The following is an 18,324-nucleotide window of genomic DNA, read 5'->3' as shown; positions in this document are numbered from 1 at the left end:
TATTATCTCTGGACGTAATGCAGCTATTGACTTGATTCTGGTATCTAAATGTATGCTTTTGGGGGCAAGGAATCCAATGGTACCATTTTCAACTTAATATTATCTATCACAGTCTGTTAAATAATTTTATTTGGAAATTATCTAGGCAAATATTGGATTCAACACAATACTTTGAAAAGAATGTCTTAGTTCTGTAAATGTCTTAGGTATAATACTGATATGCTACATGGTCTAGTATTTGAGGCTAGGTGTACTGGTATCTGAGGCTAGGTATATACCGGTACTGAAGATACGTGTACATAAACAGTGTCATGTTAACAAGTTCAGCATTGCCACAAGTACATGTATGTTGTTGACTCATTGTCATGTGCAGTCCCCTTCACACACAGAGGGCTGTGCACTGAAGGGCAGCCTTTTTTGCACTTGCAGCACCTCACACACCCTTTCTTGCACTTGCAAGAAACCAGCTCAATGCAGCTGTGAGCTGCCTCAGTTAGCCTGGTCCAGTAAGGTGTGTACTGTCCTTCTCCAGTCCTTGACCAACCCCAGTTGGTTGGTGGAGGGAGCTCTGGTGCTGGCAGCAGTATCTGACCCCACACATGTCCACCTTGATACACTGCCCTCTTGACATGTTCCTCCAGAGTTGCCTTCGTTGGAGGGATGAGAGCTGCACATTGTTCTTCCTTGCGAAGAGTTTCCTCCTGGCCTTGTCAATGTCTGTGCATTTGCTGGTTCGATCATACAACAGAATCACGAACCTCTCGATGATGCGCATTGCATCGTCTGGTATGTCACGAGGTGCAGAGGACAGCAGCAGCAGCGCCTCAGTGAGATCTGGCAATACCGTCCAGACTGCCCACGCAGTCTTCTTGGCATGTCTATGAAAACGAGACACAGTGTCACATCCAGTTAGAGCGTGGAACATTGGCAGTGCACGAGCCTTCTCTCGTCGCAATCCAGCTCCTATTTCGTGTGCTGCTCGGTATCGGAAACTCTGGCCTGTTCCGAATGCCAGCCACAGTTTGTCTTCTGGTTGCAACTCCTGTGCCAGGGACGCTGCCAGCACCACAACATCGGTGTCTACAGTCCGGATGAGTATTGCATGGTGTCCATGCTGGACTGCGTGAGATGCATGCAGCAACATCCGACTGTCAGCTTCTTCATGGTTACATGGGGCGAGTGAGGTCAGATCTGGCAGTGGTGGCTTGCTGAGCACTGCCTCTCCATCACTAATGACGAGTTGCTTGTCCTCCTGGTCAAACCATTCCATGAGAGCTGCTGAGAGGAACCTGAACAGCTCGGTCTTGTTGCTGTCCATTCGTAGGAAGTTCTGCCAGCTTCCTGGTATGGCTGCGGCAGCCACCACACGTCTCCGCACACCTTGTCCCCGCTTTGCACGTGTACTACCTTTCAGTGAATCAGCAAGGTAAGTATCCCAGACCAGATCCAGGCGTGACACTGTTTGCAGCTTCGTGGACATATATGGGATGAAGATCTGTTGTGCATACTCTTCAAAGGTCTTTGATGCAGCCGGCTTCAGCATCTGGACGATGGCTGCTCCATCAAGCACAATACAGCTCGTGACAGGAGTCTCTGTCTTTGCGTCGGAGACTTCTTCCAAGCATGTGAGGAGATCACTCTTGGTACCAGTGCAGAAGCTTCCACCATCAGACAATGCAGGAGGACATGCCTCATTCTCGTGACAAAAAGAACTCCTCAAGGTTTACATCCCTCGTCTGGCAGCCAATGTACAGGCGTGCGAAGAGTTCATGGTCATTCTTGATGGAGGTGAGCTGTTGCTGACCTATGCTCTGGCTTCTTGGAGTGGAAGTGCTGAACACCTTCAGCTTGTTACGAGGAATGGGTGCGTCCACTGCCTTTGTTCTGTCCAACAGACACTCTCTGGTGAAAGCCTCGAACTGCTCTTGGCCAATCCTCTTGGCATTCATCACGGTCTCCACAGCAGCAGGATCTGCGATCTCCTTTGTGTCCAGTTTGACTACATCCTTACTCTCCTCCTCGAATGGGTTGCCCATCTCCTCTTTGACACCGACGAGAGAGCGAACATCTTTCACAAATGAGGCCTGTACACTTGGCGTCTGATCATTATGACGTGTGTCTGCTGTTTGCCGTCTCCAGTGTTGGTTCCCATCCTGGAATTCTTCGATCACCCTGGCAACTTCTGGTCCTGCAACCATCCAGCGACGTAGGGCACTAGGGTTGTCAGTGAGCCCAACTGCTCCACCGTCTCCTTTGATGCAGGCATTATTCTGCTCATGTGCCTGGCCAATCGGGATTGAAGAGAACACCCTCTGTGTTTTCTGAATGGTGAAGTGGCTTTCCCTGAATTTTCTGGCTACATCTGGGTGTTTGATGGTGAGTTAGGCCATGTCCTTCAGGTGCACTGGTATCCACCTAGCATAGTGGGTGTGTTCCAGTGCATGGAACCAGGGGACCAGCTCTGTCAGAGTGCCGATGTTGTCAACCTTATATATTTGTGGAACCTCCGAATTGCCTTCAGGTAGTTGTTCTTTGTTTTCTCCAGCATCGACGAGGAGTGTTTTGTCCAGTCACTGTCACTTACGGCAAACCAACATCCAATGGTTTGAGCGTTTGCAATAGGAACAGGAAGAGCCTACGACAGGACATTTCCCTTGGTTTCACAAATGCCCTCATCCTTGCCACATCTACCGCAGGTTTTAAATGCTTGCAGCTGTGATGACGAGGCACAAGGCTTGGGATGCTATTTGCTCTGAGCTGTGATAGCTGACACTCCATGTTTGTCGTTATCTTCATTCCGCACGATGTGGATTTGCTTGCGAGACTACTCAAACTGTTGTCCGATTTCCAGAGTCTTTGCTCGTGACAGTCCTCCACCTTGATCCAGTAATCCTTCCTGCACCCTGGATTCAAAAATGCCATCAATGATCACATCTGTTAGAATGTCCTCGGGATCTGCATACTCACAGTCCATGAGAATAATCCTCAGGTTCTTTACGAAGTTATCAAAGGTCTCCTCACTCTTGTTTCCGCTGCTTGAGCCGGTGCCGGATGATCCGCTTGTTCTTTCTCGGTCGCGCATACGTTTCAAAATGATCGAGTACCTTGTAGGGATCATCTTTCTCAGGCTCCTCCCATGTGAACGTTTTATAAACCTCACGGCCGTGAGCACCAATCCACGTGCCCAGTCATCCGGCTTTTCACTTTGGATTTAGCTCCGATAGCGGGCCCGTAGACACAAACTGAACGTGGTCTCGAAACCGAGTGAATTATCCAAATAAATCCGCTACATCCCAATCGATAGTCAGGTATTCAGACTTCAGAAACACCACACTGTACTTATGGATGGTCGTTTGTTAGAACGCAGCAGGTCCGGTTAACTCCTGACACCGTGTAAGATAACTGCCTTTTCGTCCAAAACCGAAGCAGCCTCCGGTGTCACGAGATCACGCACGTGATCCAGATCAAGCCGCAGGAACTACTTTACATTACAGACACCACCTGGCAAATCTTTGCAACAACATCATAATGCGTTAGTGGTGATAAATCAGAAAAAGACAGGCTGGCTGAGGTGGGATGTGCAATTAAAAATGCAAACTTTATTTTGGCTTTTTATTCTCAGAACTATGATGACATAATTATGGCAGTTGTAATTTTAAATTTAGTCGCTAATAACATCGCAATGCTCCATCCTTCACCAGGTGGCAGAAAAACAGACTCTCACACATTGGCAGGGAAAGAATCGAGTCTCATATTGTGGCTCAGCCATATTCAGCATGTATTATTCACCAAATAATCATGCAGTATCGTGCACGATGCGATTTCAGGGTCTTGGAGCAGTATTGCTTTTTATCTGTGGTGACTTTCAGCAAGCAATAAACAAGTGCAGTTACTTTATTCTTGGCAACTTGCTAACCATGGTGTTTGTGTTTCTGCTCTTCTCCTATATCTCTGGCCGAGTAAACCTTAGGATTGTCAAAGTGTCTTTTTCAGAGGTTTAGCTCATGAATGGAGAAGCTTTATTCCTTTCCATTTTTGCTCAAGCTTTGGGCAATGGAGCATTGTACCAGAGAATAACATTTCCATCTGCTTTGTATGCGTTTCCTGAGCATCCTGCCTTGCTGTTTGGATCTCGATGGACGTTCCAGTTCAGCGTTAGCCTTCCATTGCTTGTGCACCCTCCACTTGCTGCCGGCGGCCTCGGGGAGAAATGGCAGTTCACACCAAATGCGTTTGTTTGCGGTGATTTTTATTTATTTATGTTGAAGGCTCCAGTCACAGACTACATAGTCCTCATTGAGGCCACGCCTTACATAAAGAGAGAGAATGTAAAGCTGAGGAGTGAAAATGAGTGAGTAAGAAAAGTGTATGATGAAAAGTGTATGGTGTTGTTGGCAGCCATGTTGTAAAAACGGAAATAGTTTGGAGCTTTGTACGTCTGAAACCGCACCAAGGAAAAAATTAGAACTTGGCACAGAGCAAGTACTCCTCATGGGGAATAAGTGGTTTTTATGACTTCATAGGTGCCTTCGTTATGACATCATAATTGCATATGTAGAATGCTGCATCTGATCATCGTGAAAATTTTTGATGGTCTTCTTGGGATAAAATGGTTCACAGAAAAAAAATGAGGATGACGTCGTCGTTCATGTGATTTGGCAGCTGTATTGTTTGTTTTTTTTCAAACCTTCAAAAATCTTCGAGGCGAAACTGAACAGATCGAGGCAAAATTTTACAAGTATGACCGCCTATCCATGAGGAACAAAAGGTTCACACATATTACATCATAGGTCACATGGTTTGGCAGCCATATTGGATTTACCCTAAAACCCATAAAAATCTTCTCCAGAATGGCTGGACAAATCGAGGGGAAACGTCACACAAATGTTCCCCAAGCCACAGGTGTACACGTTTGTTAAGGAATAATTGATAGGTCAATTAGATCAATTGGGCAGCTGTATTAGATTGAAGAAAAACATTAGATAATGTTTTCTCTGGAACTGCTTTATCAATTGAAGTGAAACTTTACATTTATGATCTAGTGGTGATTGGGAATACAAGTTTTAAGTTTTAAATTTCAACTTGATCGGACGCATGGTCTGGCAGAAGGAATAATTTAATTTTTTGATGTGGGTTTTTTATTATTATTATTTTTTTTAAATAAGGCTCACTTGGCTGTGCCTGAATGTATTTGAGGGTAGAGGAGTAGCAGCTGAAATACGAATCCTGTTCAGGTTCCTCCTGATGACTTCTTCTTTGCTTTTGGCTTGTTCAGGCTCCTGATTACTCCAATGCAGGATTAATCTAATCCTCCAATGCAAGATCTATTTGGTCTTCCATTTGATTTAAATTGAATTTGTTTTAATCCCATTCTTAATTCAATTGAATGATGAATTATAATTTAAAAACGTCATGGGTCAGGGTCAGGTGTCCGATCAAAGCGGGGCGTCTTGGTACCCAGTTATCACTGCCAGCAGTTATAAAGTGGCAGTTCTAATTATGTCTCTTATTAATTATGTAACACAACAGTACACAAACACCACACAAAATACACCACACAAAAGCAGTCCTGACGTGGGTGTGCAATCTCTGATTGCTCCTTTTTTGTTTTGGAAATGCATTGCCCTGATAAAACCTTCTTGTTTTTTTTTTTTTTTTTTCCTATTCATAGCATTTTGGAGAAATAATAAGTATCATCACATGAAGTGACCCGGAAATAAACACATTACAAAGTAGAAATGCTACACATAATTGCAACCTCTGGACACACCTCTGTTTGCTGATTGTCTCAGGATCGACACCTGACTGTTTGCTTATACGCTACTTTAAAACAGGGAGGTTTAGCAAAACATTGATTAGTACTATGGTTAATAACCATCAGATTTAACTGAACCTGTGTTTGTTGTCTGTCCCACTGGTCTTCATAAGAGTGTGATTCGTGTAAATCTGTAATTATGCAGCATTTATTTTGTTGATTTACGAAATGTTTGATTCCATTTATTAGCCATGAAGAATAAAGATGAGAATACTGTCGGACCCCGACATTCGCGGGGGATACGTTCTTGAAAAATGCTGCGAATATCAGGGTCCGTGAATCTCGGGGCATTGTTTTTATTGTTATGATTCATTTATTTGTTTTTTTAACATGGTCTCGGCACATGGAAGAGTGATGACGCAGAACAATTCAGGACACAACATAACAAACGGAACAGAAGGAGAAAGGGGACAGTATTTTGTAATCACACACAAGTAGCTGGTGTTGTGATTTCATTTTTTCTGGCTTATCCTTTTTTATTTGGAAAGATCTACGGAAGTTTTTCGTTTTTGGTAAATCCCTCCTCGATGCACTTTTCTATCCATGATGAAAGCAATTTTTGCCCTCCGCCCCGCTGACAAGGTTGGAAACAGGGGACATTAAAGTGAGCTCCGTTAGACCAAACGACCGACCGTCTGACGGACCGACCATTCGTCCATATACTTTTGTGTACGCGATATTTCAAAAAACGTTGATTATTTAGCTTTCATATTACACATATCTATTTCTCATGACATTAGATCACGGGTGTGATTGGCTGAATTGTGTTGCCATGGCAACCATCTCAGTAACTTGGTTTGCGTACGTGATATTTCAAAAACCGTTTGAGATATAGCTTTCATATTACACAAAACTATTCGTCATACCACCCCAAAAAAGGCAGAGTACCTCGAGTATACCAAACTCCTTGGTTTTTTTTTTTTTTCAATTGACTTGAAAGTGATGGCAACACAAAGTCTTGCAAATTACTTGCATTTTTATTTCGAAGTTGAACCCCATATGCAATTCAACATATCATGCATTAATAATAATAAAAATATTTCATTGTTTTTATTCTGTAGCGCAAATCCATGGTGTTTCAATATTCAAAGGATCAAGATGCTATATTGACCGACCCAGACTATGCCACCCTGAGCAGCAGCAGCATGGATTTGAATGACGCCCCGGAGGAAACGGTAAGCACTTTGAGAATCTAGGGATATGCAAGCATTGCATTTAATGTGTCAGACCAAGTCAGTCCTTTGGTAAAAGTGGGAAAAAGAATTTTAACATCGCAGAGACCCCATTGTGAGGCATTCTCATTGTATAAGAAAATTAAGTAAAAGTGGCTGCCTGAAAAGGTTTGGATCAGCTTGTTTGGCTTTTCCATTTGAATGCTTGCCTCATGATGCAGGATCTTAGATTTTAATCCCATACATTGTGTTCATGCTCTCCACTACCAACACATAGAAAAGTGGGGTTGGGGGATGACAAGATTTTTCAAACATGTTTGCAGCATCCAGGGTCAGGCCATAGGTATAAGGGAAAAAAAAATCTCCCCCCTTTTCCCCGTTAATTTCGATACAACAGTTCTATAGAATATCCTAACATTCCATATTAATTTTTATAGAACTTTTTTTCAGGGATATTTCTCCTCTAACAGAGCTCCCAACTTTTACTTTATGTTGAGGGACTATGGGGACCTCAAAATTACATGTATTATATTTTATTGATGTACTTGTTATTTCTCGAGGTTTTTTTTCTTTTTTTTATATCACATCCCACTTCCACGTCATTCCTCTATGTGGTTATCCATAATTGAAATTCCAGTGAATAAATACAAATGAAAAATTCAAGTGAGTCAGCCGATTACATTTCAAACAATAGCAATACATATGCATTGGTTTCATAGATATTTAAAATATTAGCATAAAGTATGCTGATCTATTCTAAACACATGATTATCCCAGAATTCCTCTTTATTAACTGGCGACAAAAATTCAGAAAAGATAATGAAATGGAGGTTGTGTCACATTAGATTTTAGGTTGCCAGGATAGCCGAGAGGTATCCACACTCACCTCTAAGCAGTCTGGGTTTGAATCTCGATCCAGCTTTAACTGGCATCCTGGTGTTTTGCAAGCAGGGAGGTACATCAATGTTTGTGTTGTCCCTCAGATGGACGTTACACCGAGCGTCCCGTCTGTTCGTGTTAGTTGAATGTTAAAGATATTGTGGCATCCTTTGTGAAGAGTCGGTGATGTATTTCTTGCACCTTTAACAAGTTGCAAATTATTGAACCCTCAGTTAAGTATCCTGCATCGAAGTGGTGATCTGTCCAGGAATTCTAACCCGAACGAAGAACTCGCTTCAGCTGAACTAACACTTTATATGGAGTACGAAACATTGATGATGATTATGACGATGTTGATTTATCCAATTTCAACATGCTATATTTTAAAAGTTTGACTTGCATCTTGATCCTTCCAGCATTGAAAATTGTGTTGGTGATAATTGTAATTGTTTTTCATCTCAACATACAATCATCCCTGGTTTTGATACTCTTTCCTTGGTTATGCCATTCTTAATTCAAAAACGAACTTTTTTCAGACATACACCCATTATAAAGTTTGTTCCTTGGATATTTTTGTCCCCTTGAAATATTTTTCTTTCGTGGCTAATGCTGAGTAAGTATTGTGAGTTTTCTTTATATTATTCAGAAAAGTGTAAAGCAATAATTATGAAAACCCTTCCCGACGGACCTTTAAATCAGCAAATGAATGTTTACATGTTATAAGCCCCCGTTGGACTTCGTCCAAAACGGGGGCTTATGGATTCGGTCTCGATTTTCATGTCCATGCGTGCGTGTGTGCGTCCGCAACCATATCTCGGACACGTACAGACCGATTTTACTCGTACTTGAAACAGAGATAACACATGATGGTGTACATATGCATGTCATTTGTGGATGATGCTCGGGGGTAGGTCGGCCAAATATACTTTTGTGATCTGACTAAATATATTCTGTAATTCAGAAGTTGGAACCCATCACGTATAAATACAAAGGAACTGAGCACAAATTTATATTTATTTTAAGTCATCAGTTAGAGCTGGATGCAAAGACAACACAACATCAAACGCTGGGCGTGAAAGTCGAACTGCCAGCCATACAGAGCAGATATGCCTCGAATACACTGATTTTCTTGGACGTCTGGCCTGGTTTTTACTTCATATGTTTCCTTTTCACATATCTCGATTAAGCAAGTCAAAGTGACCACTGATGAATGCAGGCACGTCATGAATGTGTTTCTTTACTGAGGCTTATAGAAACAACATGGTGGTATATGATAAAGAAACAATAAAGATGAAGAAGACGTTTTTGGCACATACAGTCCATGTAGCCACATCGTCACATACGTTAGCTCCATTATATATATATATATATATATATATATATATATATATATATATATATATATATATATATATATATATATATATATATATATATATATATATATATTACTAAAACTCTCATCTTGTACGTATGTATGTATGTTCTAAAAATACAGCCAAAACAGGACACGATAGCGCAAAACTTTTCAGCGCAATTTACTCACCATTTTCCTGCTGTGTGCAGTCTCAAGTTTCGTTCAAATCGAGCAACGAAAAAAATTACTAAAAAATCAATTCCCAATTCAGTCAAGTACTCTTCGGGATTATTCGATCAATGCAAACAACCTCAACGGTATAGTTTGCTGGAGCTATCTTCATTTTGTTTTGTTTTTTGAAATGGTTTTTATCAACCGCTGTCACAACGGGAACCCAACGGGTTCATGGGTCGCCTAGTAGTATGATAAAAAGGAACTAAACACTAATTTATAAAGTGACATTGCATTTCAGTTTGCTCACCCTAAGTATGCTAAAGTTAGTGTTGGATGGGAAAGTGTAACTGCCAGCCGCAAAGAACAGGTGCACCGTGTTCATCTAGGATTGTAGACCCACCCTAGGTGGGCAATGTGCTGCGGCACATTCTTGGAAAACGACTTCATCCCAGCCTGATGGAGTACTGCTCTACCCTTTGGGCTGGTGCTCCTGCCTCACACCTAGCTCGGATTCAGGCAGTGGAAACCAAGGCCTTTATTATCATTGGTACCTCTCGCGATGAAGCTGAGTCTTTGGGTCTCTCACTTTCTCAATGCAGGCAGGTGGGTGGTCTTTCCATCTTCTTCTGACTCCTCTCTGGCCTCCCCACCCACTTTGTCTATCCTCTGAATATTTCCACAGTGCGCTTTCATTCCTCTTTTTTTTCCCCATCTCTGGAACAAACTCCCACACTCCCTTCAATTCCACTCTTCCCTCCAGGTCTTCAAAACAGCTGTTCACCATCATCTCATATCTTCCTCATCAAAAACCATGATCTTTTCTACCCCCGTTAATACACATGTCGTGACTCATTAATTTAATGTACTCATTATTTCATTATTATTATTTTTTATTTTGCAAACATTTGTAATAATGCAAACGTGAACTGTAGTAGCCAATCCAGTTGTATCCTTCCAGAGAGTCAATGAATGCACGGGATGATGACAGGCCAGTACAAACGAGAGCTTGTTGTCACAAAATGTTGGAGCTCACGCGCCTTTACTTGCAAGCCTTTTCTCATCCTTATTCATGAGTCACTCAACACGTCACAATTCAATAGTGATTTTTGTTCGACATTACCAAGACTATTGAGTGAAGTGGATTTATTTTCACCATATACTTGAGTTGGGTATCATTCAACCTTCAAGCAGCAACTGGTCCTCACCTTAACACAGATGGTTCAGAAGAAGACGTCTGGCGATTGGAGGCCCTGTGCTGACTACTGCGCATTGTACAGAAGCACAGTACCAGACTGTTTCCCTGTACTACACCTGCAAGAATTTACATCTCGACTCCGGGGAAAGTAAGTTTTTTTTTTCCAAGCTTGTCTTGGTGAGAGAATATCATCAGATTCTAGTCAAGCCGACTGATGTAGACAAGACAGCCATTACCACTCCTTTTGGCCTTTTCAAGTTTGTGCGCATGCCCTTTGGGTTACGCAATGCAGCACAAACTTTTCAGTGCTTCATCGATGAGGTCGTCCGGGGTTTGCCTTTCAGTTATGTCTACATTGATGATCTGGTCATAGCCAGCAAGATGTTCAAGGAGCATGAACAGCATTCGCAGCTCATATTCACTCGCTTATCGCAGTATGGCGTCATCATAAATCCTGCCAAATGTCAGTTTGGGGTGTCCTCTTTACAGTTCTTGGGGCACTTGATTGACAAGCATGACATTCATCCTCTTGTTGACAAGGTCAAGGCGATCCAGGATTATTTGCGGCCAACATCAGTGTGAAAGCTACGGGAGTTTCTTGGCATGGTGAATTTCTACAGGACATTCATCCCAAACTGCGCAGACACCCTTCATCCACGAAATGACCACAACATGGGAAAGAACTAAAAAGACTTCTGGTTTGGTCTGACGAATGTGCTGCTGCTTTTACTGCAGTGAAGTCTTCGCTAGCAGAGGCCACAATTCTTGCCCATCCTAAGTCAGATGCAGCACTATGTATCATGGTGGATGTGTCAGATGTGGCAGTTGATGGAGTATTCCAACAGCATGTGGAAAGGAAGTGGAAGCCCATTCCATTCTTTCCCAAAAGGTTGCAGCCAGCAGAGACAAGGTACAGCACCTTCAGTTGTGAGTTGCTGGTGGCTTATCTCACAGTCCGCAATTTTCGTCACGCACTTGAGGGTCGGCAGTTTTGTGTTTACACTGACCACAAGCCATTAACGCATGCTTTCCAGGCATAACCTGATCGCTATTCACAAAGAGAGGTCCGACACCTTGACTATGTTTCTAAATTCACCACCGATATATGTCATGTGAGCGGTAAGGAGAATACTGTAGCTGATGCTCTCTCACGGTTCAATATGAACACCATCGACACACACAACCACCTCCATCGATTTGAACAGGCTGGCCAAGGCACAGCAGGGAGACGAGGAACTTCAGCATCTCAAATCCAGGACCACATCACTCAAGTTCAGTGAGGTACCTCTCCCTATCTCTGAAGGCACGATTATTTGTGACTTATCCACTGGGACTTCTCATCCATATGTTCTTGTTGAGTTCAGGCAGGCCGTATTTCATGCTCTGCACAATCTATCTCACCCTGGTACCAGGGCAACGCAGCACCATGTGACTCAATGTTTTGTCTGGTGTGCCATGAACGGCGATGTGAGAAATTGGTCCAGAGCCTGTTTACAGTGTCAACGAGTGAAAATACATCGTCACACTGTAACACAATTAGGCACATTTTCATCTCCTCATTTCCGTTTTGATTATGTGCACATTGCTTTAGTCGGTCCTTTTCCACCATCTGGCGGTAACACATATCTGCTCACGTGTGTTGACTGTTTTACCAGGTGACCAGAAGCTATTCCAATACCAGACATATTGGCAGATACCATAGCTAAAGCTTTCGTTTCCAGATGGGTTGCAGTGATTGGTGCCCCATCTATTATCACCACTGATAGGGGACGAAAAGTTTGAGTCCACACTTTTCAAAACGCTAACCGAGTTACTTGTAAGTAAACGCACCAGAACTACTACTTACCACCCCGCTACAAGCGGGCTTGTCGAACGGTTCCAACGACAGCTGAAGTTCTCACTCAGAGCACAAGCAGACCCACATCGCTGGATGAAAAACCTACCAGTAGTGCTTTTGGGCATTCGTACCACATTAAAGCTGATCTCGGTTGTAGCGCAGCTAAGTTGGTTTTTAGATCAACACTTCACCTTCCTGGGCAATTTGTTGCCCTGACGAACATTCACACCGATTTGCACCCGAGCAATTATGTGGACAGTCTGCGAAGGACAATGAGTGAAGTTGCATTACATCCCCACAAGAGCTCAATGGAGTTCCATGCCTCTGCCCAAAGATCTTTTGTTTTGTACCCATGTTTTTGTATGTGATGACACTGTTAGAGTTTCTCTGAAATCTCCTTACCGGGGTCCCTTCCAAGTCATTACCAGGAAGGACAAGTCCTCCTTCATCCATGATTTTAATGGGAAATCTGAAACTCTCAGTTTGGACAGACTCCAGGCTGCTTTCACAGATAAAGAGTCTGATGCATCTCATCCTACTGCTATAGCAGAACAAACTCCAGCTACATCGACTCCCGCTGTTCCTGTAAGCCCACACACAAAAATACAGAGTTCAGCCCCATCGACATCTACATCAGCCCTTTTGCCACCAACAACTACATCAGACGTGAGGAAACCTCATTCTGGTAGACATGTCCATTGGCCTAAGAGATTTGTGCAAGTAATAAATTAGGGCTAATGTCAACGTCTACATCATTATCGATCATCTCTCTTTGATCATCAATCTTGGCGGGAGCGAGTGACTCATTAATTTTTCTCTACTCATTAATTTTGTATTTTTTTTTTGTGAATATTTGTAATGAAGCAAACATGTGAACTCTCACAGCCAATCAGTTGCATCCTTCCAGAGAGCCAATAAACGCACGGGTTCCTGGAAGGCCAGTACAAACGAGAGCTCATCATCACAACATGTTAGAAGCTCATGCGCCTTTACTTGCAAGCCTTTTCTCATCCTTATTCATGAGTCGCTCAACACATCAATATTTAATCGTGATTGTTGTTCAACATTACCAAGACTATTAAGCGAAGTGGATTCCTTTTGTTTGGCTAAACAACGACGACGCCAACGAATGAGTCTCTCCTGCTTGCCATCTTCGACGCCATTTTAAAGCTGCAGCGGCTCAACACCAACAAATCCTTCCTTCTTCACCAACCGCTATGGAGACTATGATGGAGTAATCATCAGCCGGACTTCATTTACAACACGTCATTGCATTTTAAATGTGAGTGAGATTTCTTTTGTTCTGGTTTAACCATCATCATCACAACCAGCATACTGAAAGGAATAATCACCACACACCCAAAACCCACCTCCTTCAACTTCCCGGTTTTCCTTCCTGAAAGTCCCTCTTGTACCACCTTGTGTTTACCCCATGTATCCCACCCCATCCCTCTCCCTTCCACATATCTCCTGTCTCTGCTCCCTACTGTTTTGTGCGTCCCTCTCCCACTCCTCTTGTCTCCTGCTCCCTTTGTTGTATGCTCTGTGTGTTCGCTCTTATGCGAACCTTGACAATGTATACCAAAAAAAAATGCTTCAAAATGTTTATCATATTTCAAAAGTTTTTTGATTCATCACTACATAACATATTCCATATTATATGTCATAATTTTGAGAAATTTATATGGATCATTTTGTTACATTCACTGCACTACTTCTTTGTACACACAATTGTCTGTGAAGGTGCCTTCCTTTTCTTGGGTCTGAGCATTGTGGGCCAAAACTTTGTTGTTTGATTTCTTCCCAACTCTTGATAATGCAACACAGCTGACCATGAGAAAACAAATTATTTGGTCGGTGCAGTCAGTCTCATCTTGGTGACCGTCTGAACTTGACTTTTGTTCGCAGACATTCCGAAAGCTCCTTTGACTGGAAACTGTTTCCTTCTCATCTCAAATGGAAACTCGTTTTCTTGAGAGATGTGTGGAATCCTTGGAATGAAAAGCGTTTTAGAATTGCTCCCAGTAGCATTAAGCGCCTCAATGATGTGGTTTTGAAGCTGTGTCACCAGATATCTTCTTCCATTTGTGTATCCATTGTGTGGATCAAGATTTTGTTGCAGCATAATAGATCATCCCACCTTTGGTTTTCGAACATGTGGTTGGAATCCGGATGGGTTTAATTGATTAATAAATTATATTGGGTCGTTCGTCTCATTGTCTACACTGTCACAGCTCTTGTGGACTCTTTCTTCACCCAGAAATGTTGCCATCATGTTATTGTTAACCCCTTGGACTGCCTTGTTAGTTGGAGAAATGATGGCCCTGCTGGCAAGCCAAGATAGTTTAGTGTAGTTTTGGTCCAAGTTCTAAAATACAAATTCGCATAGATCAGAGAGCTTGTTTGATTTGAGGAAAATGTCATCTGTCACTTTGATCTTGTACTGTCTGAGGTCCTCATCAGTTGTGATGTTGCCATTGCCAAGTTGGAGAAGAAAGTCAGCAAGTTGAGATTCTTCAGCTGTTCCTGCTGCTGCTACCCTCACATTTGTCTTCAAACGCAGCGTATCAACGTGATCCCAAATGTGTGACTTTTTCAAATTGGCTTCAACAATCTGAGGTCTTCAACCATACCTGACGACAGGAAGAATCTGTTTTCAGTCACCAGACAGCAGCTCTGTCATTCCTCCAAAAAAATTTGTTGCTGCTGTGAATGTCTTGATGTGATCGATCCTGGAATTCAAAAATGTGCCGGTGGCCCATTGTGACTTCATCAATCACCAAGCGATCTGTTTACTGGAGCAGCTTGCCAATTGCATCTTGCTTTGAAAAGCTGCAAGTAGATTCTTCTTTCAGAGCAAGAAGGATTTTTCACCTTGAATACAATGTCTTGCCATTTTTCAGCAAGATTGCAGCTATTTCTGACATGGATGTGGCTCGTGCAATCATTTTCTTGGCTCTCAAGTGATCCAGCAAGATATTTATGGTGTACGTCTTGCCAGTGCCTCAGCTGGCATTCAGACAGAAAATTTTGCGTTGCTTTTCGTTGACTGAAGTCGAGACCTTTTCAAAGACCATCCACTGCTCAGCATTTAGGGTGGATCGTTTTTAGCTCACCTGGGACGTAGTTCCGCGGAGTTTATGGGATGGCACATCGTCAGTCCGTCCATTCATCTGTCCGTCCACAAATACTTGGAACTTCTCTGAAACTACATACACGATTTTAATGAAATTTTACCACAACCTTCATCACCCATGATGTACGAAAGTTTGTTCACAACATTAACAGAAATTGGGGTCGAAGGGGGTGTATGGGGGGGGGTTACCCCCCAAAATAGGTGTTTGCTTTCTTCTCTGAACCGACACACAATTCCAATGAAACTTGACCACAACCTTCATCACCTGTGATGTACCAAAGTTTGTTCACACTATTTTTAAAAAAAAATAAGGGTTGAAGCGAATTTACGGTGATTGGGGGTGGGGGGGTTGCCCCCCAAAATAGGTATTTGCTTGCTATAACATTGGTTCATTGGTACATTTTGCTGATTCCATCACATGTTGACTTCCTCTTCAGTATCGTTATTCTACCAGGTGAGTACCGAGGGGTATTACCCCTATTTTTGTGGGACTTCTGCTTCCAACCGGACAAAATCAATCTCTGTTTCTTGTCTAAGAATATTTGGAACCTGGGCCAATGCAACAATGTTTGGATCTGGGCTTGGCAATCCAAAATTGGCATGAATGTCCAAACCATCATGTTCAAGTCATTCTTGGATCTTTAACAAGACCATATGAAGTGTTTCCTCAGACATGTTGGCCTTTTGGTTCTGGTGCATGAAGTCTTACCCCCAGCTTATTCTTCCACTTTTCCCAAAATGCAAGAGCATCAAAGGCTCCGTCTTTTTCATTGTCGTCCTCCAAGGGCAGCCTTTTTTGCACTTGCAGCACCTCACACACCCTTTCTTGCACTTGCAAGAAACCAGCTCAATGCAGCTGTGAGCTGCCTCAGTTAGCCTGGTCCAGTAAGGTGTGTACTGTCCTTCTCCAATCCTTGACCAACCCCAGTTGGTTGGTGGAGGGAGCTCTGGTGCTGGCAGCAGTATCTGACCCCACACATGTCCACCTTGATACACTGCCCTCTTGACATGTTCCTCCAGAGCTGCCTTCGTTGGAGGGATGAGAGCTGCACATTGTTCTTCCTTGCGAAGAGTTTCCTCCTGGCCTTGTCAATGTCTGTGCATTTGCTGGTTCGATCATACAACAGAATCACGAACCTCTCGATGATGCGCATTGCATCGTCTGGTATGTCACGAGGTGCAGAGGACAGCAGCAGCAGCGCCTCAGTGAGATCTGGCAATACCGTCCAGACTGCCCACGCAGTCTTCTTGGCATGTCTATGAAAACGAGACACAGTGTGGCATCCAGTTAGGGCGTGGAACATTGGCAGTGCACGAGCCTTCTCTCGTCGCAATCCAGCTCCTATTTCGTGTGCTGCTCGGTATCGGAAACTCTGGCCTGTTCCGAATGCCAGCCACAGTTTGTCTTCTGGTTGCAACTCCTGTGCCAGGGACGCTGCCAGCACCACAACATCGGTGTCTACAGTCCGGATGAGTATTGCATGGTGTCCATGCTGGACTGCGTGAGATGCATGCAGCAACATCCGACTGTCAGCTTCTTCATGGTTACATGGGGCGAGTGAGGTCAGATCTGGCAGTGGTGGCTTGCTGAGCACTGCCTCTCCATCAGTAATGACGAGTTGCTTGTCCTCCTGGTCAAACCATTCCATGAGAGCTGCTGAGAGGAACCTGAACAGCTCGGTCTTGTTGCTGTCCATTCGTAGGAAGTTCTGCCAGCTTCCTGGTATGGCTGCGGCAGCCACCACACGTCTCCGCACACCTTGTCCCCGCTTTGCACGTGTACTACCTTTCAGTGAATCAGCAAGGTAAGTATCCCAGACCAGATCCAGGCGTGACACTGTTTGCAGCTTCGTGGACATATATGGGATGAAGATCTGTTGTGCATACTCTTCACAGGTCTTTGATGCAGCCGGCTTCAGCATCTGGACGATGGCTGCTCCATCAAGCACAATACAGCTCGTGACAGGAGTCTCTGTCTTTGCGTCGGAGACTTCTTCCAAGCATGTGAAGAGATCACTCTTGGTACCAGTGCAGAAGCTTCCACCATCAGACAATGCAGGAGGACATGCCTGATTCTCGTGATAAAAGAACTCCTCAAGGTTTCCATCCCTCGTCTGGCAGCCAATGTACAGGCGTGCGAAGAGTTCAAGGTCATTCTTGATGGAGGTGAGCTGTTGCTGACCTATGCTCTGGCTTCTTGGAGTGGAAGTGCTGAACACCTTCAGCTTGTTACGAGGAATGGGTGCGTCCACTGCCTTTGTTCTGTCCAACAGACACTCTCTGGTGAAAGCCTCGAACTGCTCTTGGCCAATCCTCTTGGCATTCATCACGGTCTCCACAGCAGCAGGATCTGCGATCTCCTTTGTGTCCAGTTTGACTACATCCTGACTCTCCTCCTCGAATGGGTTGCCCATCTCCTCTTTGACACCGACGAGAGAGCGAACATCTTTCACAAATGAGGCCTGTACACTTGGCGTCTGATCATTATGACGTGTGTCTGCTGTTTGCCGTCTCCAGTGTTGGTTCCCATCCTGGAATTCTTCGATCACCCTGGCAACTTCTGGTCCTGCAACCATCCAGCGACGTAGGGCACTAGGGTTGTCAGTGAGCCCAACTGCTCCACCATCTCCTTTGATGCAGGCATTATTCTGCTCATGTGCCTGGCCAATCGGGATTGAAGAGAACACCCTCTGTGTTTTCTGAACGGTGAAGTGGCTTTCCCTGAATTTTCTGGCTGCATCTGGGTGTTTGATGGTGAG

The 18,324-nt window shown here is 43.7% G+C and overlaps 1 protein-coding gene across 6 annotated transcripts in view; it reads left to right on the top strand.

Annotated features, from left to right (window-relative positions):
- Positions 1 to 18,324, top strand: part of LOC147029696 (V-type proton ATPase 116 kDa subunit a 1-like) — a 504,511-nt gene that overhangs the window by 310,787 nt on the left and 175,400 nt on the right. For 5 of the 6 annotated variants that reach the window (XM_085872936.1, XM_085872937.1, XM_085872940.1 and 2 more), the window contains one exon: positions 6,877 to 6,990. The exons of the other annotated variant lie outside the window; for it this stretch is intronic. In XM_085872936.1, coding sequence (XP_085729062.1) covers positions 6,877 to 6,990 — 114 coding nt within the window. The remainder of the gene's footprint in view (positions 1 to 6,876; positions 6,991 to 18,324) is intronic. 6 annotated transcript variants of the gene reach the window in all.

The sequence above is a fragment of the Eptatretus burgeri genome, chromosome 3 (genome assembly GCF_056783735.1).
Source record: "Eptatretus burgeri isolate ZD-2024b chromosome 3, Ebu_testis_v1, whole genome shotgun sequence".
Classification (NCBI taxonomy): Eukaryota; Metazoa; Chordata; class Myxini; order Myxiniformes; family Myxinidae; genus Eptatretus; species Eptatretus burgeri.
The sequence above is the reverse complement of the archived record's forward strand: the minus strand, read 5'-3'. Positions and strand labels throughout refer to the sequence as shown.